This window comes from Lynx rufus, unplaced genomic scaffold (genome assembly GCF_022079265.1).
Source record: "Lynx rufus isolate CCGP_SWC_20201006 ecotype Redwood Valley unplaced genomic scaffold, mLynRuf1.p SCAF_24, whole genome shotgun sequence".
NCBI lineage: Eukaryota > Metazoa > Chordata > Mammalia > Carnivora > Felidae > Lynx > Lynx rufus.
Window position 1 is genome coordinate 13,026,128 of NW_025814839.1, and position 24,385 is coordinate 13,050,512.

The 24,385-nt window shown below is 48.5% G+C and overlaps 1 protein-coding gene across 6 annotated transcripts in view; it reads left to right on the forward strand.

Moving 5' to 3' along the window:
* The first annotated feature begins 22 nt into the window (after positions 1-22).
* UBE3B (ubiquitin protein ligase E3B) overlaps positions 23-24,385 on the forward strand; it is a 53,219-nt gene continuing 28,856 nt past the window's right edge. Inside the window, exons 1-14 of one of the 6 annotated variants that reach the window (XM_047087972.1) lie at positions 23-179; positions 3,283-3,485; positions 4,682-4,863; positions 5,012-5,132; positions 6,959-7,018; positions 7,439-7,543; positions 9,470-9,566; positions 10,847-10,932; positions 11,840-11,922; positions 15,935-16,040; positions 16,338-16,458; positions 17,373-17,550; positions 19,343-19,506; positions 21,069-21,236. In XM_047087972.1, coding sequence (XP_046943928.1) covers positions 4,703-4,863; positions 5,012-5,132; positions 6,959-7,018; positions 7,439-7,543; positions 9,470-9,566; positions 10,847-10,932; positions 11,840-11,922; positions 15,935-16,040; positions 16,338-16,458; positions 17,373-17,550; positions 19,343-19,506; positions 21,069-21,236 — 1,450 coding nt within the window. In that variant the 5' untranslated portion in view covers positions 23-179; positions 3,283-3,485; positions 4,682-4,702. Of the gene's footprint in view, positions 180-3,282; positions 3,486-3,565; positions 3,586-4,681; positions 4,864-5,011; positions 5,133-6,958; positions 7,019-7,438; positions 7,544-9,469; positions 9,567-10,846; positions 10,933-11,839; positions 11,923-15,934; positions 16,041-16,337; positions 16,459-17,372; positions 17,551-19,342; positions 19,507-21,068; positions 21,237-24,385 lie in introns of those variants that run through there. The other 5 variants (XM_047087971.1, XM_047087975.1, XM_047087973.1 and 2 more) reach the window with 5 other exon arrangements.

Genomic DNA, 24,385 nt, shown 5'->3' on the forward strand with positions numbered 1-24,385 from the left:
TGGATCGTTGCATCCCAGCGGAGCTCTGAGCTAGGACACCCCGGGGCAAGATGGCGGTCGGGCCTCGGATGCTGCCCCGGGTCCGGCAGAGCTCGAGGGCACTGAGCTGAGGCGGCGGTAGCTTCGGCCCCGACCCGGAGCGCGGGGGCCTCGAGCGGATAAAGGTCTACGGCCTACGGGTAGCGAGTGGGAACAGGGTTGTGTGTTTTCCGAGTGGTGGGGGGACTTTGAAGGAGGTGGCCCTTTGGCCGGGTCCCTGCCTCCCCGAGTCGGAGGGCGGGTGCCGGGGGCTGACTTTCGTGTTCAGGGGGGTTTCTCCGTAGCCGTTTCCATCCCTTTTCAGCTCTGGGGCGATAGGCCTTTATAGACAGGCTAATGCTGGGTGAAAAAGGTTTGTTATTGTTGTTGATGCCGAGGAAAGATGCTGGGCCTCAGGAGTCCCTCCCCCAAACCGGAGTTCAAATCCTATACTCGCTGTGTGACCTTGGGTGAGTTCCCTCACCTCTCCGAGCCTCGGTTTCTTCCTCTGTAGAACGGAGTCATTAGCTCGTTTCACAGAGGGAGCTGTGTAATACAAGTTTTGGTACCTGGCATTCAGCTCTCTCCGTAGAGGCAGCTGGTGTTAATGATTTCAATAAAGAAAAACTTGGTCGCAATTTGACCCTAACTTAGCCCTGTGGACAGCCTTGCACGCGCAGCTCTTTGTTTTTGCTGTTCCATGAGTGGGGCAGTCTCCAGCTCTTGTCGGTTTTACTTTAAATAATTGCTTTGGAGTTGGACGTGGCTTCAGATTCAGGAGTCTAGTGACCTCGCACAAGTCACGTTCCCTCTACGTTTCATTTGCTCTGTGTGAAGGTGGGATTGATGATAACACACACCTAGATAGGCAATAGCCTTCAATAAATAATAGCTGTTCTTATTAATAGCCTAAGTGCTATTGCCTGTTCTTTCAAAATTGGACCATTTGAGACCTTATAGAGCTGTTGAAAAGACTGGGTAAATATCTGTACACTGCCTGATACGTGATCCGCCCTTAAATGGTGATGGTCACCACACCTGCCTGTCCAGCTGTTCGCATCATAGGGGGAAAATCCTGTCGGGCTCAGCAGTTGATATTTCTGGCCTTTCACCTTTGGATGATACTCTGGCCTCTTTCATAATTCTCCAGGAAATTGACCTCATCCAGGGAAGACTGATGTTGAGCAGATATCATGGGACTACAGATGTAGAGTCTGAGTCCTGTCTCTTAGTATTAAAATCTTGGCTCTGCCCATCACTGGCAGTCTAACATGGACTATGGGAGATACTAAGTGATCTCACAGGGTTGCTGTTCTTATGTAGAAGGGACATGACACATAGTGGGTACTTTAATCAACTTACTTTCCTTTTTGCTTTTTAAGTAATCTTGGTTAACCCAACCTCTTGGGTTTCTAATTTTTCCACCTATATCATTGTTTCCCGTAACTGGATTGTAAGTTTGTTTTTGGGGGGTTTTTTGGTTTTAAGTCTGGATGCTACAGTAAAGCCCAGTTACATGCTATCTGCTTTCAGATACTCCTTGTTAGTATTTTCCCACTTAATCCTAATCGCAGCATCCTGACGACTAAATTGGGATACAAGGAAGTGTAAATATTTCAGTTAATTCTTGTAGCACCCCTAGGAGGTAGGCACTATGATCCTCAATTTACAGATAAGGAATCTGAGGCCTAGAGAGGATAAATAATTTGGCCAAATGAGGTAGACTGAGAACTAAAAAGAACCAAGGGTACTCGATATGATCCAAGGTTTTTTTCTACTCTACACAGCCTTTTCTTTCTTTGATTAAGTCAAAGTTTGTGTAATCTTTCATTAGAGTTACTTCGAATACACACTTAAAAGACTTCGTAATGTGTTTTGATTAATAAACTGGTAGATTTTAGATAGAAGAGGAGAATAAGAAGGAATTAGAAAAACTGCCAAGTACAGACTATTATACGGTGTAAACAAAACCAGCATATGGCATTGCTGAGGGGATGCTAATCTCAAGGAAGAGATCTTATCCTACGAGGCTGCTTGGGAGAAGTGAAAGTGTTGAGATAGCCTTTCAGGTACTTTGTCAGTTTGCATATGCAATCTCCTGTTTTTCCATTGAGAAGAGGCTCCTTCTTTTCATCACCCCTTTCCCCCCCCCCACCCCCCCCCCCCCCAAATGAGGGACTCGCTGCCTGTTAAGGAAGAATCATACCATTGTGCTCAGGGCTTGGGCCCTGTCTTCTACAGCTCTCTGGAGCTTGAAGCTGTTAACCAATCTAAACAGGGCCATAGCCCAAGTGACAGGACTGGTGAATCTTCGTGCACCCAGGGATAGGACAAAATTTAATGGGGGAGGAACGTAAGGGCCCTTAGTGACTAGACAGATGAGAGCCCGTACCGCAGAGTTAAGAAAAAAATTCTCGAATCTGTACAAAGAATACGTCAATTAGACTTACTGTGTAATCTGTCAGCCACCTTGATAGGTATTTGACATAAATTGTCTCATTAAGGCAGAAAGGGTCTGAGACCTCTCCCTGTGGGGGCTGCGTGGCAGAGCTAGAGACGGGCTCCAGCTGTGACTCGAAAGGCTGTGTGCCTCTCACAGTGCTGTGCTGCCTCACTGCATGCTTTCTGCAGAGAATTTGGAAAACGGACTAGTTCAGGAAGCAGAACTTCCCATCATTCCTCCACCTCCAAACAACCACTGTCTACATGTTGTTTTTCATTTCTTAGGCATAAATGTTTTTCATTAAAAAAATGCCACACATAACTTTCAATGGCTTCTTAACATGCCATTCCCCTCTGTTCGTGCTTAGTGCCATGAAGTGTGTGCGGCTTCAAATAGCTTCTTTGGGGTTATTTTCAATCTATTCCCTTTCAGCTGAAGGACTGAGGAGGTACACTATAACATTTAAACATGAAGGGATGCCTGGGTGGCTCAGTCGGTTGAGCATCCCACTTTAGCTCGGGTCATGATCTCACGGTTCGTGGGTTCGAGCCCCGCGTTAGGCCCTGTGCTGACAGCTCAGAACCTGGAGCCTGCTTCGGATTCTGTGTCTCCCTCTCTCTCTGTCCCTCCCCTGCTCATGCTCTGTTTCTCAAAAATGGATAAATGTTTAAAAAATTAAATCAGACATTAAGTAAAAATGAGAATACTAGGGTTTTAAACCAGAGGCACTTTTTATTACTTTTATTCAATGCGGAAGATATATGATACCCTGCCTGTAAAACTTAACCCCGAATCTGGATTTTTCCTTCTGCTTCTGCCAGGAAGGACAAGCTCCTCTGAAGTGAGAAGCTGCCCTCGGCATAGTGAGTCCTGTGCAACATCACTAATGATTACCTGGCGTTTCTGTGTCACAGGCAGGTCCTCAGGTGAGCTATTCAGACTGCTGCTGGGCAGAGAGAACAAGTGATTCAGAAGACTGCTACCTTTTTCTCCCCTGCCTTCTTTCCTGCCTTCCTATGACCAGGTGGGCTCTGTTCATTTGTTTTGACAATTACCGATGAGAGACCCACATGTTGTTTAACAGATGCAAATCCGTGTTGAAAAGGGACCACAGAAGCCTCTCGGTATGTTGACATGGAAAGAGCCTTGAATGAGCTTTTTATTCCTGATGATCTTTTCATGTGGGCGCTGCTTTGAGGGAGGTAACATGGTAAAGGGATTGTTTTCCAGAAGTCTGGATTTCTGAGTAATCCCTTTGAATAATTTTGTCGGCTTGACTGCTTATATAGTTGGGATAGAATGACAAAGTTTTCAAGCATCCAAAGAAATCATTTCAGCGTGGGAGGCTCCACGGACCCATGTTGTGTGCTCTAGGCATAGCCAAAGCCACATCTTTGGGAAAAGATAGTGATTGGTGATTTAGATAAAAATGTAATGGACAGTTTAGACCCTCTGTCCAAAACATGCCAGTCAGTGGATGGACAGATTCTGCTCCGAAGTCCTTATCAGCCCTTGGCAGAATGGGAACAGTAAGGACAGCCGGGTAAGTTATACATAAAACCGAATGTATTCAACCTAACAGATTGTCTTGCATTTTGGACTCACACGTTTGGTTTTTTAGCGTTAAAATGGCTCTTTTTCCAAAAAAATAAAGTAAAATAAAATAAAAAATAAGGGCTTATTTTGTGCTGGGCACAAAGTAGATACCAGTAAATATTTGTCGAGTGAACAGAGAAATGAAATAATGGTGACGGTAAATAATTATGTTCGATTTTTTTTCCCTTCAAGCCTGTACTTTGCAAAATAAATTTGACTGATCAGCTTTAGACTGCTCCAGAAAATTCAAATACCTAGGAACCTTTGACCTAGAGGATGCCTGGTTTGAATTAGAGCTTTGTGGATGGAACCGGTTCATGCTTTGTTCATCTATTAAACAATTACAGAGTCCACACCCTGTGGCAGATGCTGTGCTCTTAAGAAGATGTGATTATTTAATGCAGGAAAAAGCACCGCTGGTCTAGATGAGGTGCATGAAAAGAGCCGATAGGAAGTTGGGACTTGTGCCAGGAGAGCTATTAGCCGCTGTGGAGGGAACTGAAGGGTCCTGAGTAGCTCTGCTGCTGCCCGAGTGCGTGCCCGCCCGCCCTTGGCTCGCGAGCCCCTTCCTGTGTGTGTTCTTCCTCAATGATCTACGTCAGCCACTTGCCGTTTTCCTTGCAGGGTTCGTGCAAACTTGCAAACATGTTCACCGTTTCTCAGACCTCGAGAGCGTGGTTCATCGATAGAGCCCGTCAGGCTCGGGAGGAAAGGCTGGTGCAGAAGGAGCGGGAGCGGGCGGCCGTCGAGATCCAGGCCCATGTTCGCAGTTTCCTGTGTCGGAGGCGACTGCAGAGAGAGATCCGGTGGGTGCTGGGAAATCCTCAGCACGTTGTCCCCTGTCCCCAGTTAATAGCAAGAAAAAATGGTGTTTTCTCCTACAGTTCTTGAAAAGCCTTCCAGCTGCTGTGAGCTCCTAATTTAAAATGTCTTTCCGCCTCCTTCCCCTCCTAGGAGAGAGATCGATGAGTTTTTTAAAGCCGATGACGTGGAGTCCAGTAAAAGAAGCGCACTTTGTATTTTTAAGATTGCCAGGAAACTGCTGTTCTTGTTCAGAATTAAAGAGGATAATGAGGTAAAATAATAATAATAGTGAACACTGTGCTCACCCATCTGCCAGGTCTTTTGAAAGTATTTTGCAAATATAATTCATTTAATCCTTATAGTGATGCTACAAGATAGATTCTGTTACCACCACATCCTGCCCTTTTTATTTTCTTGGGACGTGTTTTGTGGGGATTACACCCAGTGCTTCTGAGAATCGTCACAATTCTTTTACATTGACCATGACAAGCACTCCGACTCAGATGCATACAGGAGTGAGGCAGGTTGGGCAACTGAGTGGAAGAAGCCATTTACAGGAGAAAACAACAAATTATAGTAAGTAGGGGCACCAGGGTGGCTCAGTTGGTTGAATATCCAACTTTGGCTCTGGTCATGGTCACACAGTTCGTGGGTTTGAGCCCCGCATCGGGCGCTGTGCTGACAGCTCAGAGCCTGGAGCCTGCTTCGGGTTCTGTGTTTCCCTCTCTCTCTGCCCCTCCCCTGCTCATGCTCGCTCGCTCGCTCTCTCAAAAATAAATAAACATTAACAAAAAAGAAATAATCAGTAACTGGCAGGAGGTGGTGGTGATGGGGAATGATGACATCAGAGGGAGTTGATGGGGTATGTGGCATGGCCACTGAAGGGGGGCGGCCAGTCCTGGGCTCCAGCCAGTGGTGGACTGCTGTGAATTTTGAAGAGAGATGCTGGTGATCCTTGTACTCGTTTTTCTCATTTGTAAAAATTGGTAGCTAATTTGAAATTTCTTTTAAATCCTGTAAACCAAATGAAACGTGCTGGTTGCACTTTGGGGATTGGAATGATCAGCCTAGAAACGATTCCAGGAAGTAGCGAGTTGTCTGTAATAGTACTGACGGTCCCATCGAGGAGGGCCTCTGTGCTCCCAGGGGTTAGACGTTCATTACTGCTAAGCATCCCATTGTGCCAGACCTTCTTCTAGGCAGTGGGGCCCCAGAAGGAAATGAGATGGGCGGGGTCTCTAACCCTACGGAACATGTAGCCCAGAGAGAGGCAGGACTACACAGGCAGGAAGATGAGGACAGGCAGGTGCCGTGAGGTGACCCCTGTTGACGGAGGAAACTAGTCCAGAATGCTGAGGTGGCTGCCCGGGGCCATAGCACTTTTAAGGGTGGATCCAGGGCCGGTATAGACAGCGTAACGTGGTTTCCAGTTTCCACTTTCCTTCCTTTTGCATTTCAAGTTAAAAATGATGGCGTGAGGGGCGCCTGGGTGGCGCAGTCGGTTAAGCGTCCGACTTCAGCCAGGTCACGATCTCGCGGTCCGGGAGTTCGAGCCCCGCGTCAGGCTCTGGGCTGATGGCTCAGAGCCTGGAGCCTGTTTCCGATTCTGTGTCTCCCTCTCTCTCTGCCCCTCCCCCGTTCATGCTCTGTCTCTCTCTGTCCCAAAAATAAATAAACGTTGAAAAAAAAATTAAAAAAAAAAAAAAAATGATGGCGTGACAGGTTGTGGGGAAAAAGTCCGTGTCTGTGGTGCTTAACAGAGTGGCCACCAGTAGAGCGCGACCCCGGGAACAGCTGCTAGCCCGCAGGAGCACAGGCCCAGATTGCCGGGTTGATTGTGTTTTTTCCAAAGGCACCCCTGGCTGAAACCACGTGTAGGGCTCCTCCAGCCTGTGGGCCACCAATTTGAGAACCTTACGTTGGCCTTTCTGATCCCCAGTTTCCACATCTATAAGGGGGAATTCAATATGATCACGTCCGTGAGTCATCTGGCGTCGTGTGAGTCCTGCACGTGCCAGGTACCCACAGAACGCTTGCTGCTTTCCCATTTCAGTGTGGCTTGCAGAAACGTGTAACCCCCATCCTTCCTCTTTGCAGAGATTTGAGAAGTTGTGTCGCTGCATCCTGAGCAGCATGGATGCTGAGAACGAACCCAAGGTAAGCAAGACGGGGGCTGGGAAGTCTCCCACAAGCTCTCAGGCCGATCTCTTTGGTTCTGAAAGTTCCTGCTAAGTGTTATGATTTTGTTAGGTCGGACTTTGCATACGTGGACACACACACCTGCCTAATAAGTAATGAATTGAAAACATTACCGCAGTGCAACTGGTTTTCTTAGTCTTTTCATTATCCAAGGACTGCGTTCTCCTCTGACCTCTTAGGATGGTAAATTCCCTCACTAGGCTATTTTATCTATGGGTTTAGTGTTCAGATAAGTCCTACTCCCTGTTTATTCACCTGTTCATTCCCACTGCCTTCCCCAGCGCTGGACCTAGTGAACTTGTCCTGTCCCAGTAGCTAGAACATATGTAATTTGGTCCCTGTTTCTGCCCATTACATTTCTTTTTCTCCTGCTTGTAGGTGTGGTATGTGTCCTTGGCTCTTTCCAAGGATCTCACCCTCCTGTGGATTAAACAGATCAAACACATTCTTTGGTGTTGCTGTGAGTTTCTTGAGCAGCTCAAGGTAAAAACAGAACAAGACACCTGTAAATGTATCCTTTTCATTGTAAATATATTCCCTCTCATTGGAGGCCTTTAGAGTATATCTTGAGAGTCCTCAAGATTCCATCATAGGTTATTTCTTTGGAAGTTTATCAGAGTCTAGTAAAGAATTATTAGCACCCCTGTTCTAGGAGAGAGCAAGCTAGATACCATTATCAGTATGAGTCCTTCTTTTCACGTATAACATTCTGAACATTGGCTTATGCTCACCACAGTCTTAACACCCAGAAATCTGTTGCCTTTCTTTTTATTCTTTTGAAATAATGGATAACTTATCGTTTACATTATACTAGTCAGGCTTCTTGTTACAAGTGCAGAAACCCAGGGCACCTGGGTGGCTCCGTCAGTTAAGCGTCTGACTTCAGCTCAGGTCATGATCTTGCGGTTCATAACTTCATGCCCCGCATCAGGCTCTGTGCTGACAGCTCAGAGCCTAGAGCCTGCTTCGGATTCTATGTCTCCCTCTCTCTCTCTGCTACTTCCCCTACTTCCCCTGCCTGCCTCTCTCTCTCTCTCTCTCTCTCTCTCAAAAATAAACAAACATTAAAAATTTTTAACTAAACAAGTGCAGAAATCCAACATGTGCAGCTCCTAATACATACAAGCTAAGCAAGAAGGAGAATATTTTTTTAAATGTTTATTTATTTTGGGGGGACAGAGGATCTAAGATGTGTTCTGTGCTGACAGCAGAGACACCGGCATGGGGCTTGAACTCACAAACTGAACCATGAGATTGTGACCTGAGCCGAAGTTGGATGCTCAACCGACCAAGCCATCCAGGTGCCCCGAGAATATTTTTTATAGAATATTCTCTGTAATGTGGCAGCCAGGGATGACCAGAGCCAGGAGCTTCTAGGATTCTCCCTCATCCCTTTCTCTCCTCTCTGCTCCCTTTTGGAATCGCTTTATTCTCTCCTGTTGTAATCACAGTAGTTCTGGCCTCATATCCTCACTCTTATCTTGACCAAAGAGAAAAGGGAGGCCTCTCCCACTAGTTTAGGAATCAGAGAGGACAGTAAAGGCCCAGTGTTGTCCTGGTCTCAACCTCAAACTGGTCACAGTGGCAAGAGGGGGGAAGGTATTGCCACTGGCCCTTCTGGTCCTATGCCCACCCTTGTGTTAAGAGAAGGTGGGCAGGGGTGTGAGTGGTTGCAAACAGTGGACATTTTCACCTCGCACATTGGGAGAGAGGTTTCAGGGGCAGAGGCTTGACTCAGGTGGGAGCTGAGCGATGGAGCAGATGTCCCCAGAGCCCCCATATCTCTAGCCATCTCTCTCAGGGCACTTGTGATTGACTCTCCTGGCCTTGACCTGGCAGCAAGCATGAATTATGATTATGATAATCAGTATTACATAGAGTTACCTGTGTGTCAGGCCCTGTTCTTGGTGCTTTGTTTACATTAATCCGTTCATTTTTAACACAACCCTATGAAGAAAGCAATGTTACCACCCATAGTCAACAGCTGAGGAACTGGGGGACAGAGAGGGTAAGCAGCTTGCCCTAACTCACACATCTAGCCAGTGGTCAAGCAGGGAGTCCGAGCCCAGAGTCCCCGTCATGTTCAATTGCATTTCTACTCTGCTGCTCCAGTGAACGTATGTCCGTACATCCATCCATCCATGTACACAGCAGGCCAGCTCCAGTCAGCTTGCTTCCCAAGAATTCTCATTCTCCATTCCGGAGAGTATTTCAGATTCCGTGCTCAAGGATTCGTGTGCCAGAATCCCTGTCCCTGAACTCCCAAAGTGGTCATTCCCCAAGAGTAAAAGAATAAACTCGGACGGTCCTGACTCGCCGATTGGTGGCAGAGTGTATCCAGGCAAGTTGTGAGTGGCTGCTCCGCTGTTGGACGTATGACTTCATCTCAGTCTCTTTGTTGTTTTCCAGCCTGAAATCTTACAGGACTCCAGACTCATCACGCTGTACCTCACAATGCTTGTCACCTTCACAGACACTTCAACATGGAAAATCCTCCGCGGAAAAGGTCTGTGGGACTGGCTTCAAAATCTTTCCCAAGTAGCATTTGCATAGAGACCTTGGGGACCTTTTCTCCTTTTTAGGAAGCATTTTCACTGCCATAAGCCTCAGGGGGGGCCCTGAAAGCATACCAATGAAGATGCCCTTGACGTTTCCATCAGATAGCATTGTAATATCCAGAATACATTCAGGATTGTGTGTTCTAATCTCTCCTTTGAATTTGTTTAAAGGCACGGTCCCCCTGAGCTCATTTTTTAAAACTCCCATAGCACCTCAGCCTCCAAGTGATGATATTCACTCAAGCCTTGTCATTCGTGTCACAATCATTGGGCAGCAAATAATTCTATTTTGTCCATAAGATTTGCATCATGAAGCTGCCTCCTCCCTCAGATGCCGTACTGAGCCTTCCATGTTTTGTCCATTCATTTTGTCCATCCGCTCTGCAAATGGCCTTCTCCGTGCCACATTCTGTGCGGGCACTGGAGATACAGAGAAGGCTGCTGCCCTCGGGCTTCAGGTGCCAAAGACTGCCGTGTGCCCGCCCGCCCTTCACAGAACTGGAGAGTCTGGTGAGGGAGATAGACGCTAAAGGGAAGTCCCATATCTGTGACTATATGCGAATATAGGAAGGACTTACATGTGAACACACGCATGTCATGACGACCGTGTGAAACGTAGCGCTCGGAAGGAAGACTACGGAGAAACAAGAACGTTGAGTGGATCCGGGAGGCCCTGCCTCCCTGTGTCTGGGACTCAGGCTCTCCCGCTGAAGTGATGTCTGAGTGAACAGCTGGAGGGAGAGTTGGGGTTCGCAGAGCCAAGGGGGAGGACTTTGAGAACAGAGGCAACTATGTGTAAAGGCTCCTGGCCAGAAAAGAGGGGTTATTTTAAGGCGTGTGCTGTGGGGGGGGGGGGGCATTTAAATCTTGGGGAGTTCTGGCCTTGAGTTCCAGGGTGTCTGTCTCCCAGCGGGGAGAGGCGGTGGCCACAGAGAGCAAACGGTGCTAGGCCCTCGGAGGGAATTAGGAAAGGTGCGACAGGTGCTCAGAGGCTGGGGACATTACTTCTGGCTGAGGGAGATCATAGGACCCATCCTAAGAGGTGACACTTGAGCTGGACCTTCCAGGAGAGTGGATTCTGGAGTTCATCCTCTCCCTGTGCCTGATACCAGGCTGAAGGGGAGTAGGAAGACAAGCCACCGAAATGATGGCCTCGGGCCTGGGGTGTGCTATAAACAGTTCACGGTCAGGCCAGTGCCTTTTCTCTCACACGTCTTTCTTCATTCAGGGGAGAATCTTCGGCCAGCCATGAACCACATCTGTGCGAATATAATGGGACATCTCAACCAGCATGGATTCTATCCTGTGCTGCAGGTTTGTGAGTGCGTCCCCGAACACGTGACCTCTCTCTTCAGTACCTGAACTTGAATTTTCACAGCTGATTTTGGCATTACCTGGTGCCCTCTTCACAGAAGCCTTTTTGCAGGAGGAGTTTAATGCTCAGCGTCCTGTCCCTTCCCCCACCTTGAGTCGCTTGTGGTCTGTGTCGAGGGAGGACAGTGGCACTGGGGTCCCTTCGTTGTGCTACATCTTTGGCTGCAGAAATGACCCAGCCGCTGACACTTAAAGTCGAGAGGGGAGGCCTCAGGATTTGATTCCCTTGGGTTCCTTCTTGGGTGAAGTCTGGAGTTAGCTTTCTTGCTGTGTCCTCAAACACCCTTCTGTCCACACCACCCCTGTTGTGCCGGCTCACACACCCGGGGAAATAAATGCCGGAACTCTAATCGCTGTTTAAAAGTGGTTTGGAATTCTCGGGTTTAGAAGTAGCATTGATTGAACCCTTCCTCCTGCCCGGCGCTGAGATGGGCTCCTTCCTGATCGGGTTTCCTCTTCTCACATGAACCCTGGGAGGCGGTGTGATGGCCGAAGGTGGTGCCGTCAGCAGCACGTCTCTGTGAGGAATCTTCTACTGGATGCCAGAATGTAGGAGTAGCATACATATGAAATTTTAAGGGTGGTAGTCTTTTTATTGGCTGTAAACTTTTTTGGCTGTTTCTTATTTTAAAAATTTAAACACAATATTTAGAGAGACAGTGGTATAATGAAGGAGATACCCTTTACTTTGCTCTCCCTTCATTTTTGGAAAACATTCTAAATATAGGTTTTTTTTTTTTTTTTTTTTTTTATCTGAAGCATTCATTTTACTTCTGTGCTGCTTTTTTACGTACAAGTGACTGTAGGTTGGCATCGGCCCCTGACCAGTTAAAATGTTCTTTTTCAGATGCTGTTAACCCGTGGCCTGGCAAGACCCCGGCCTTGTCTGTCCAAAAGCACTTTAACTGCGACCTTTTCTCTCGCACTGCGGTAAGTAACTCCAGCTGAGGGGCTGGCGTGCTTCCGGAAACTTCCTCCTCTCGCTTTCCCTTCCTCCTGTTCCTCATGTTACGTGTCGGGGCTTGCCTGTTCTGTTCTGTTCACAGACAGGGTGCATCTGTGGCAGCTCTTCTGTCTGTGCCCCTGAATTTTTTGCATCGCGATTTGAAGGAAGCTTTTCAAAGCGAATTGCTTTCATTGTGCCAAGGACCCAAGACCCAAGCATTTTTCCTTTTGAGCTTTTTAGTTGATAAGATAAAGAGAACCCCTTGAGCTGGAAGAGGCCCGGCGAAAGGCAGAGTAGAGGGTGAAGGGAGTAGTGTTGTGAGCCCAGGTTTAAAATGTTAAAATCTGGGCCGCCTGGGTGGCTCAGTCAGTTAAGCATCCAACTAATGGTTCCAGCTCAGGTCGTGATCTCACAGTTAGTGAGTTCAAACCCCACATTGGGCTCTGTGCTGATGGTGCAAAGCCTGCTTGGGATTCTCTCAGTGTCTGTCTGTCTGTCTTTCTCTCTCTCTCTCTCTCTCTCTCTCTCTGCCCCTCCCCCACTCACATTGTCTTTGTCTCTCTCAAAAATAAATAAATAAACTTAAAATAAATAAATAAAATACAATAAAATGTTAGAATCTGGAGGCTCAGAGAGGTTGTGCTGTTTGCCTTCACTTAGATTGGAGATACAAAATACATAAGCTAAGTACTTCCATATAGAAATTATGCCTGCAATTCTGAGAATTACCAAGTGCACAAAGCTGTGTCTGTGACTGGGTCCAGAACATTCTTAAACTGTTGAGAGGAGCACAGACTTGGGGGAGATGTTAATATGATAACTTGATCATCTTAATTCCCAAGATAATAATAACTTTGGGCAGGGGGAGTGTTATGGTCAAACCAGTGACATAAAGCTCCCTGCCCTGCCCCCCTTTGCTAATCCACAGGGCACTTTACTGCAGAGAGCTCTTGACAAGTCCTGAGGTCTAAGAACCTTTGGGCCTGTTTAATCCGGTGCCAGCCCAAACATATCTGAACATGGAATACCCCCACCTAAGTTTTCACTGGTGGAACGTGTCTATTGGTGTCCCATGGACTCCTTTCCTGTGGAATACCAGTTAGCAAACGATGGTCTAGAGATTGGTTGGTAAACTTTTCTGCAAGGGGCCCGCTAATACGTATTTTCGGTTCTGTGATCCATGCAGTGTCCGTCACAACCACCCTGCTGGTGTGGCACAAAGCACCTATAGATGATACGTACACAGAGGAGAATGGCCATGTTTGAACAAAACCGTATTTGCAAAAATAGGCAAGGGGCAGAATTTTGCCTGTGAGCCATTTTTGCCACTCCTGGTCTAGACTGTACTTTCCACTAACCATTAGCCACCTGGGGTTTAAATAGACATATATTAAAATTAAGAATTCAGTTCCTTGCAGCGTCTGGGTGGCTCAGCTGGTTGAGCATCTGACTCTTGATTTCTGCTCAGGTCATGATCCCAGAGTCATGGGATCGAGCTCTGCATCTGGCTCCATGCTAGGTGTGGAGCCTGCTTAAGGTTCTCTCTCTCCCTCCCTCTGCCCCTGCCCCCTGCTCGCATTCTCTCTCTCCGCCTCTCTTTAAAACTGAAACTAAAATTAAAATAAAAAACAAAAAAAGAATTCCGTTCCTCAGTTGCATTAGCCACGTTTCAGGTGCTTCGGGACCACGTGAGACTGAGCAGTGACAGCCTTATTGGACCACACAAAGAAGAAACATTTCCACCATCACGGAAAGTTCTGTTGGACAAGGCTGGTCTAGAGCAGCCTTCTCTGTAATGAGAACCACATTTAAAAAGACCAGAAATAAGGGGAAATTATTTAAATCGATATATCCAAAATATAATCATTTCTACATGTAGTCAGTCTTTTAAATTCTTTATTTTAGTTAAAATTAATTTGGGGTGCCTGGGTGGCTCAGTCAGTTAAGTGTCTGACTTCGGCTCAGGTCACGAACTCACCGTTGGTGGGTTTGAGCCCCGCATCGGGCTCTGTGCTAACAGCTCGGAGCCTGGAGCTGCTTCAGATTCTGGGTCTCCCTCTCTCTGCCCCTCCCCCGCTTGCACTCTGTCTCTCAAAAAGAAATAATAAACATTTAAAAAAATTAATAATTTATTTCTTTTCATACTGAGTCTTCAAAGCCTGGTGTGTATTTTACCCTTAAAGCCTACCTGCATCTGAACTAACCACATTTTAAGTGGTCGGGAGCCACACGTGGCTACTGGCTACTGCGTTGGACAGCCCATTTCTAGAAGCCAGATCCTTACGAGAGGAGCAGGGGTCTGCCAGTGATGCTGTAATTAGTTACAGAAGTAGACCAGATCATCTAGTAAACAAACACACCTTCCTTTCAGACTCTGAGAGGAGTCGTATTTAATGAGTCCTAAGACATAGGTGCAAACAGGTTTTCCAGTGGCAGGTGTCCTGCATCTGCTCTCTCTGAGTCACTTTCTGGAGCAGTTCGTTCCAGCCTCGCCCACTCTCCCCTCTCGTCAGAGGCAGGGAAGCGTTGACACGCAGGTGCCTGAGCTCCAGGGCACAGGGCCGCTCTGCCGCCCTCCTCCGTCTCCTGAGAACAGAAGTCTTCCCTTCCGTTCCAACGTCCCTCCCCCACCCAGAGTGTTGTAATTCAAGAGTGATTCACCGAGAGGGTCACATCCAGCCATTCCGTCATGTTCCTTCTCCTTTAAGAATGTGGTAGCCTCCATCATTTAGATTTTTTCACTCTGTACGTTAGAGTCGTTAGAGTCTGTTGGCTCACTCTGAAGGCCAGGCGGCTCTGAAGCCTTTTCCTTAAGTAGTGTCCTTTTCCCCCTCTGAGTATTTGAATGTAATTGAACATGGCCAGGACCTTTTAAAACAAAATACCTAGTGCTTTTGTCACAGTAGGATATACTATTGAAAGTCTGTAAAATTATAAACGTTATGTTCAGACGTGATCACTAAATCCTATGATGCAAATAGCCAACATTCATGGGCCACACAATTGTTTTAAGATTTATACCCACATTAACTGACTCCTCACCACATTCTCTAATCTTAGTTTTATAAATGAGGAAGTTAAGGCCCAGAGAGGTTAAGGCATGAGCAGGGCCCTGGTCACACAGCAGGGAGTGGCAGGGCCAGGAGTTGAACCCAGGCTATCCTGACCTCAGAGCCCATACTCTCTACTCCTCGTTCTTTATTCTTGTCTCACATATTGGGCACAATTTTGTATTCCAAGAGCAACATATATTGAATCCATGGCACATGGAACCTTCTCAAACTTGCCTTGTTCCATTCATTCCCCAGGCCCCCGTTTTGCCCAGACTCGGTTTCTGTTTTTTTCCCTTGTGCCTGTCCAGCTCCCTGGTTGCAGCGTGAGCTCTGTACTGGTGGGGACTGTGCAGCGAACGTCTCCTTTACCATCCTCCCCTGCCATGCCAAACACTGAGGCCACACATAAGGCCACATCCTGAGACCTAGCAGGACGTCTGCAGAATTTGTCCCCCAAGGGGGCTCAGGTGCAACAACTGAGAGGCTAAAGGAAGTGTTTTGTTTTGTTTTTTAGAGTTTATTTATTTTGAGAGAGAAAGAGTGGGGGAGGGACAGAGAAAAGGAGGGGGAGAGAGAATCCCAAGCAGGCTGTGTGCTGTCGGCATGGAGCCCGACACAGGGCTCGAATTCACGAACCATGAGGTCATGACCTGAGCTGAAACCGAGAGTCAGATGCTTAACTGACTGAGCCCCCCAGGCGCCCCTAAGGGAGGTTTTTGATGACCTCATGCAGAGGTGTACGTAACAGGGCACCAAGGGAAACCGAGCATCTAGTCCGTATGTGTGATCTTTTGAGACTGGATGTCCCCATTTTCAGCCTTGAGTTTTCCTAGACGTCCTGTGAGGCATAATTTCAAGGGAGTTGGGGGCATTGGCAGAGTGGTTCTTTGGTTCCGGGGCAACATGCAAACCCGTGTGAATAAGGCGATCTGTCTGTGTCTAGCCCTGTGATTGCTGCACAATTTTCAGACAGTCTGCTTCGGCCATTCCTCATCCACATCATGTCTGTGCCTGCTCTCGTGACTCACCTCAGCACAGTGACCCCTGAGGTAAGTGGCTCTCTGGTTCCCCACCCCCAGTCCATTTTTGCCATTCTTCTTAGAAATTAGAGAGTAAAATGTTTTCTCCCTTCGTTTCCACCTCTTCTCCTGACACTTCTAAGGCAGGAGCTGTTAGCGGCCTTGTTAGCAGCCGAGAGAGCCAGGTCCTCATCTTTGTTCATTTTCTTCCTGGCCATTGAGAGCATGTTTGGCATCTAGGTGTTGATGTGCAAGCGACCAAGTTCATGCTCCAGTGGGAAATTCTTCCTGTCGGCTCCCGCTCTAACAGTCTGCAATTGTTTGCAGCGCCTCACTGTTTTAGAATCTCATGACATGCTTCGTAAATTCATCGCATTTTTAAGAAACGAAGATCGATGCCGTGACGTATGTGAAAGCTTAGAAGGATGCCATACGCTTTGTCTAATGGGTGAGTATCTGTGGCTGGGCATCAGGAGAAGCCCAAGTGTGTTTGCTTTTTACTGTTCTGGGGATCATGAGTTGTTTTTAGTAACGCTTGGAAGTACCTAACGATAAAAGACATGTAGTTAGATACATAAAATAGACACGTAGAATTGAAAACTGATGGAAAATGTAGCAACCTGGCAACCTGGCTGAGTGAAAAATGTTAAATTTTGGCCCTCAGCTTCCTGGCATCCAAGAGAAGAATGAAAATGGGATGAGTCACCTGGGTAATTCTCATCTCAAAAGAGAAGGGAGGGCACAGCTGGGTGGTGTTTAGATCGGAGCAGAGCCTCATCATCTATTTTACGTTTTCCTTGTAAGTAGAGAAAGGACAGAAGCGAATGGGTAGAGCGTAATTCTCATCACTTAGAAGAGGTTTTTTTTAATGGAGAAAAAGGTCCTTGGGGCTAAATTTTAAGGGAGTTCGTGGTGAGTAACTTCGGTGAACGCTGAACAAGAGTGACTTCCTAGGACATTCAGGTGTCCTTCCAAAGGTCATTTCTTATATTGACTCTCGATTCTCAAGTTTTAGTGTCGTATCGAAGTGTCATATGCTAACTAAAGTTCACACACGTCTGCGTATGAGTCTGCCTGTCATCCTCACGGCAAGAGTGGGGATCATTATTCCAGTCTTCTAGATGAGGAGACGGATTCGAGAGGTGGGTTGAGGGTCGCACAGCTCCTCTGTGGCAGGGCCAGGGTTTGAAGCCAGGCGCAACACGGAGCAGCCCCGGCACTGCCAGCTGCCAGGTGCCTCTCCACGTGGGATTTCTTCCTGCACACGGACGTGACTGCGGGAGCCCCAGGCGGAGAGCGGGGCTGCCAGGTGACGAAGTGGGTCTGCCCGGGCTCCTTGCACTCAGCCTTCTCTCTTTGCAGGCAACCTTCTGCAGTTGGGCTCCCTCAGCCCCAAGGTGTTAGAGGAAGAGACGGATGGGTTCGTGAGTTTGCTCACCCAGATGCTGTGCTACTGTCAGAAGTACGTGTCCCAGAAGAAATCCAACCTGACGCACTGGCACCCCGTCCTCGGCTGGTTCTCCCAATCTGTGGACTATGGGTAAGTCCCAGGGCAAATCACTGCCTTTCTTGTCTCCTGCCTGTCTCTCACCACCTCCCCCTTCTTCCTTCCATCTTTCTTCCGGCTTCTGTTGTTTTGTTTCTGGTTGCAAAAGTAATATATATTCACTGGATAAAATCTAAATAAGACCAAAAGAAAAAAAACCATCCCATTGTGCTACTACCCAGACACAACCGTGTGAATGTCCCTTCAGTTTCTTTTTTTTAACCTGTAAATACCAACAGGTTGTTTTTTTTTTTTAAGTTTATTTATTTTGAGAGAGAGCATGCACATGCGTGGGGGAGGGACAGAGAGAGAGAGGAGGAGAGAGAGAGAATCCCAAGCAGACTTGACACCATCAGTGCAGAGCCCGATGTGGGGCTTGAACCCACAGCCTGTGAGATCGTGACCTGAGCTGAGATCAAGAGTCGGACGCTCAACTGACTGAGCCACCCAGGCGCCACTCAATAGTTTTTTGTTGTTGGTCTTTTTTGAGATCATTTATTTTGTATTTCATTCTTTAGTAAATTGTGAACCTTATCTGTCAACCCTATTTATTCTTTTTCAGTATCACTTTTCCTGACTCCCTAGACTGCCATATTTTGGAGGTGATTAAAATAAGCCCCGTGACTGAAAGGGGGTAGAGGTCACCTCAGATCCTTTTCAAGAGGTGGAATATAAATTTAAAATTTTGTAACTAAAGGACTCAAAAACATTAAAAGCGCTAGGCTCAAAGAGAGAGATTAAGTAAACGGCATCACAGATTTGAAAACAGAACAAGCCTCCTGGGCTGAGATGAGGCAGGTCTCGGGAGTGAAGGTGGCTAGAGCTTCCGGCTCTTTTCCTGTTCAGATAGCTGCCTGGATCCCTGGCAGATGTCCTTGAAACAAAGAGTGAGGGCCAGGGGAGGAAATCCCAGGATAGTCTCCCTTTTCCTCCTACCAGAGTGCCATCCGGTTGAAAAGACAAATGGCCAGCCCGTGACGGGCCCCAGTGTGATAGCCCAGCCTGAGGAGAATGGGGCAGGTGTGTTGTGGCCTCAGGAAGGATGTTCTGGGAGGCAGGAGGGGCGGGGGGTGGGGGGGCAGCAGTGGGCAACCTGGTCTGCTCTGAGTGGACTTGGACAAGCCCCTTTACCCTGCTCTCCTTGCCCGAAACCCGGGGATGATTTTCACAGTCTCTCGGAGTGTGTTGTTTCAGAGGATTGAAGGAGATAAGGTACGTGAAGGGCCTGCCTCTAGGCCTGGCTCGTGCTCATGGGTGGTGGCTGTTTCCACTGTGGTGCCGGGAGCCAAGGGAGCCCTCATAGGATCTTAAGCCGGGAGGTGATGAAGGCGGATTTCAGGAGTGTGAGTCTGACGCTAGGGCTGCGGCGTGGAGCGGGGAGACTTTCAGGAGGTAGGGGGTCGTGGAGACTCGCGGGCCAGGCCTGCGGGCTGGATGTGAAGAAGAGGCCAGTGCAGCAGACGGCAGATGGCTTTTGTTGACTGGATGGTAAATGGGGTGGGGTCAGAACAGAGAGAGGGCATGACTATGGCAGGTGGAGCCTGCGGCCCTAGGGCGAGCAGGGATGCTGTTGGCGACACGGGAGGCCTGGGTGGGGTGGCAGAGAAGGCAAAGAGGCCAGCGCCTTATGCATCTAGGCCCCCTTTTTCGTATCCTCTTACTCGCCATGTCGAGTGGCAGGTTGTAGCCACCCCTCCAAGTGGAAGGCCCGCTGGGGAGCTGAGCGGGCTCTCCCCGGCCATCCGTCAGGTGGAGCTGACAGCACCGGTCTCCTGCTCTCTCGTAGCCTTAACGAGTCCATGCCCTTGATCACCAAACAGCTGCAGTTCCTGTGGGGGGTGCCTCTGATCCGGATCTTCTTCAGTGACATCCTGAACAAGAAGCTTCTGGAGAACCAGGAGCCAGCCCACGCGCAGCCGGCATCCCCCCAGAACGTGCTTCCCGTGAAGAGTAAGTGGCTCGGAGGGGCCGACCCTGTGGCTCTGCCTGGCTCGGGGGCCGCTCCTGCTGTCCCTGTGTGCCTTCTCCCCTCTGTTTCTGTGACTCTCGGACTTCTCCCACAAGGGTTTTAAGACCACTAAGCCAAGTTCACATTCAGCAAAATAGCAATAGAAAATCTTCAGGAATAGAAAACAAGGACTAGGGAAGTAGCAGTAGGTGAACAAAACCGAGGTCGTATATAGAGAAGAGTGTCCACAGATGGGTGTGCCACAAGGGCCATGGTGGTTGTCTCTGGACTTCCATTTGGCTCTGAATTTCTAGTAGCTAAAATGAAAAGGGGGGTGGGGATCTTTTCTTACTCTTCTCTAGCAGGAAGAAAGAAGGCCCGTTTCTTAAATTTTAAATTTTTTTTAAGTTTATTTATTCTGAAAGAAAGAGAAAAAGCATCAGCGAGGGAGGGGCAGAGAGAGAGGGAGAGAGGGGATCCCAAGCAGTCTCTGCCCTGTCAGTGCAGAGCCCAACACGGGACTTGATCCCACCGACTGTGAGATCACAACCTGAGTCAATACCAAGAGTTAGACACTTATCCAACTGAGCCACCCAGGTGCCCCCAGTTTTTTTAAGTTTATTTATTTATTTAAGAGAGAGAGAATCCCAAGCAGGCTTCGCGCTGTCAGCGCAGAGCCCAACGTGGGGCTCCATCTCATGAACTGCGAGATGATGACCTGAGCCCAAACTAAGAGTCAGACGCTTAACTGACTGAGCCACCCACATGCCTCAGAAGGTTCATTTCTTAAGGGAAGTAGAGCCTTTCTGAGTTCCTAATCATAGAAAAAGTCTCCCACGTGGGGGTCCTTATGCAGAGGACACTGGGTCACTGGCCAGGCCACCTTGGCATTGCTCCTACTGCGGAATCAGTCATAGGGTCCATGGAAAGGTTTCTTGCCCACTCTGAGAAAAGTTCGGGAAATGCCAGTGACACCGAGTTCTGTGGTGCCACCTGCCTGTGGCAAATGTCCAGGTTCCGGGTGACTTTTCTTCTGCCAGCCAGTGTGGTGCAGAGCCCCATGTCACAGCTGCCCGGGAGCAGGGCTCAGTGTCGCTTCAGCAGGATGTAAATGTAAGGGAGAAGGTTTAAAACTAACCTTCGAGTACAACCCAAAGCAAGTATCAGTGCTCGAGGTTGATGCTGCTCCCCTCTGAAAGTACAGAGAACTGGGAATCAACCAGACCACCCGCCTTCACCCATCATCCCCTAATACGGTCGAATTTTTACCCTTGTGGGTTCTGAAGTCCGGTGGCAAAGTAAAGGAATCCCCTGTAGGAGTCGAATGTGCCTGGCTTGTTCTGGAACATCTTCTGATGTTCTGAAGAGGTCTTTGGGTTCCACCTAAAAGCCTGTGGTTAATGCTTTTCTAATTTATCCCAGAGAGATAACTTGAGTCAGAGCAGTGGCCCCACTGTCTGGCCCTGGCTATAAAGGAGGCACATTATCGAAATGCTCTTTACAGAGTGAAACTGGGCAGATGGCTGAGCGTCTGCTCACACGTTCCTTCTCCTCTCCATGCCAGACCTCCTGAAGCGCGCGTTTCAGAAGTCCGCATCAGTTCGGAATATTCTCAGGCCTGTTGGGGGTAAGCGTGTGGACTCTGCGGAGGTCCAGAAGGTCTGCAACATCTGCGTCCTCTACCAGACCTCGCTGACGACTCTGACCCAGATCCGGCTGCAGATACTCACAGGTTGGGAGGCCTGAGGCGTCTTCTTCCGTCTCCAACATTGGGGGATGACTTTTCTTAGAAAAAGCTGATTTTCTTCTGGCTTCCTTAGCTCAGAAAATATATTTTGGAGGAGGTTGTTTTTGAGCTATTCCCCTTCGAGGTTGATACACCTCAGCTAAATGGCTCACACTAACCTCCGTCCTGACGCGGCCAGCTTGCTCCTGTGACCTGGCTCTTGTTTTCATTACGGAGTGCCATTTGCTTTCAAAAGTTACTGTTTTTCTGAATAGAAAACTAGAAAAAAAAAAAAAGAAAAGAAAGAAAACCTAGACCATATTTAATCCCATTTTCCAAAGATAACCACCTGTGCCTGAGTGTGCTACACGTATGTATATATTTAGACTGAAATACGTAGTTGTGCCCTTTCCATTAATCATTTTAGAAGCATTTTATCTTGGTCAGCGGTTCTTCCAAAGTGTCATTTTTATCGGCCGCATAATATCTTCATCACATGGGTCTCTGCCCAGCATTTTCCTTCTTAGCTGAGCAAGGAAGAAAGTTCTGCGCCCCGCCCCCCTCACCCCGCCCCTGTGAACACAAGAGTGTGGGTACTGCGGGCTTTCCACTGCCTCGCAGGACTTGCTCGTAGGAATTGGTCTTACGAGGACAGGAAGTCTGTGAGCAGTAAAGCCGTTGACTACGTAAAGGATATGGAACTTTTCTGTTTCATTGTACCTTTTTTTACATCATAAATTGCCACTGCCTCTCTCCTTCACACTTACTCATCTTCATGTATTGATAGAGCACCTATGTGTGCCAGGCTGAGGATAAAGAGGTGACTAAGACAGCCGGGGTCTCTTCCCCGAGGGATTCTAAGAATGAGGAGATGAGCTGTAGGCACGGGAAGGATGTAGTGCCCGTCATGATGGGCACTGTGACCATGGACGTCATGAGACAGCGTGGGCTTGGACTGGAGCAGGGTTTCCCGGCCGCAGCACTGCTGGTGTTTTGGGCCTGACAGTTCTTGGCGGTGGAAGCCGTCTTGTCCTTTGTAGGATGTTGAGCGGCCCAGCCATCACAGATGCCCGTGGCGCTTCCCCTCCCCGTTCGTGCCAACGCTGCCCATCTCCAGACACTCTCAGAGGCCTCCTCGGGGGCAGCGCGGTTCCCGCTTGGACAGCACAGGCCTGGCGTGGTGGTGGGGTTGAAAGCAGGGGCACCTGGGCATGTTTTAGAAGTCGTGTCTGCAGGTCCTACGGTACAGTTGGATTTGGGGGAGTGAAGGCTAGAGGCTTCCAAGATGAGGCCGGGTTGTTGGCCCCCGCAGCCTGTGGATGGTGGTGCATTTGCAGAGCTGGAGAAGCCCACTGGGAGGGAGGCTGGGGGAACAGAGTCCTGCCTAGCCGTGAGGAGAGCGAGGTGCCAGGCAGGCACGCGAGTGGACCGCGCAGGGGCGTGAGCAGAGGCTTGCTGTGTAAAGCCCTGGGCCCGGAGCAGGTTCCCTCGGGGGAGGGTAAAAGCAGACGAAAAGGGGCCCGGACCGAGCCCAGGGCCCCAGCACCTAGTGTGAGGGCTTGAGAAGCGTATCGAGTGACGGGATTTTGAGGTGATGGGCCCGCGTTCAGCTTTTTGAGGCGACCACAAATTCAGGCATCCCTCCTCGTCCCAGTGAGAGAACCCAGAAGTTCTCTTGGCTGACTTGAAAACGTATCCTTTTAAGAAGGAGATAAACTAGCATGAAGCGTCGGTAGAGTATCGGGTCTGTTTGTTTAGCAACACACAAAGCAGAGTGTGGGAGACCACGGGCTTTGCTCCCGCTCCTCGCGTGCCACGTGCTGCCCTGTGGCCCGGCTCCCCAGGGCCCTGCGTCTTCGTTGCCGTCGGAGTCGCGCCGGACGCAGCCCTTGTTGAAGCCGCGTCTGAGGCCGGGAACGAGCATGTTCGTCCCCGCCGTGAGGGCCATTCACATGATGTGAGAGCAGTTGCTCTTCCCTTCTTGTCCCATAGGAGTGTATTTGTGGTCTCCGCAGTGCGGCTGCTCACTCCGTCTCTGTCTCCACCTCCTCTTAAATTCTGAGGGGTCTGCGTTCCGTAATCTCGTCCTGCCCCTTGGAAAATGTGAGCTCCAGCCTTCAGGAGTAGTAAGTGGCCACTCCTCTCTGGTTCCTTCAGGCCACCCTGGTCTAAGCACAGAGCAGCACTGATTGAGTCTGTCATCCTCCTCCTCCAGGCGGATATACCTTCCCGAAGCAGTTCTTTGTCCAGAACCGAGTAATTCAGAGTGCCCTGTAAAATGAGGGGGGTTATAAGGACTCCAGCAGAAAGTGAAAAATGAGGAATAATTTGAGGTACACACCCTACTGTAGATTCAGGGACACATGGACTTTCAGAGCCAGACTCTCTGAGTCAGTAGCTGTACTAATAGACTTAAAATGTGACAGTGACGTAGCCTATGTGTCCGAGGCCTTGTAGCCATTGGGAAGCATTCCTAAAATGCCATCGGGAAGCGTTCCTAAAATGTCTTCTCCACCCAGGGTTAAATGTTTGTGTGACACTTCACGGGATCTCTGCTACGGTCGTTCATTGCTTTCCCATTTTTAACAAAGGTAGAATAGTAGAAAAGAGGAAAGCTTTGCTAAATTGTAGGTGAGCCAGAAAGATGGTTTAAAGCAGGGGTCAGCAAAGGGGCCAAATGCGGCCCACCACTTGGTTTTGTAAATAAAGTTTTATTGGAACACAGCCCCATCCGTTCATTTACATCTTGTCTGTGGCTGCTTTTGTGCTATGCTGGTAGCATTCAGTAGTGTGACACGGTGTTAGGCCAGGCCCACAAAGCCCGAAAGTACTGACTCTCTAGGCCTTTCCAGAAAAAACTTGCTGACCCCTGATTTAAAATATAAACACTGAGTCAGACAGACCTGGGTTCCTCTTCTTGGCTCTGCTCCTTATTGGACTGAGTGATTTGGAGCTAATTCCTCAACCTCTCCAGGCTTCAGTTTCTTCCCTTGTAAGATGGAGGTAACGTTAGGTTTCACAAGGTAGAAAGGTGATAATGCATTCAGAGTACTTAGAATGACATCTGGAACATAGAAAGCACCCACTAAACGGTAGCTGTTATTGCCATCGTCACTCTCGGTGGTGATAATGATTTTCTTAGTAATTGCACCTTT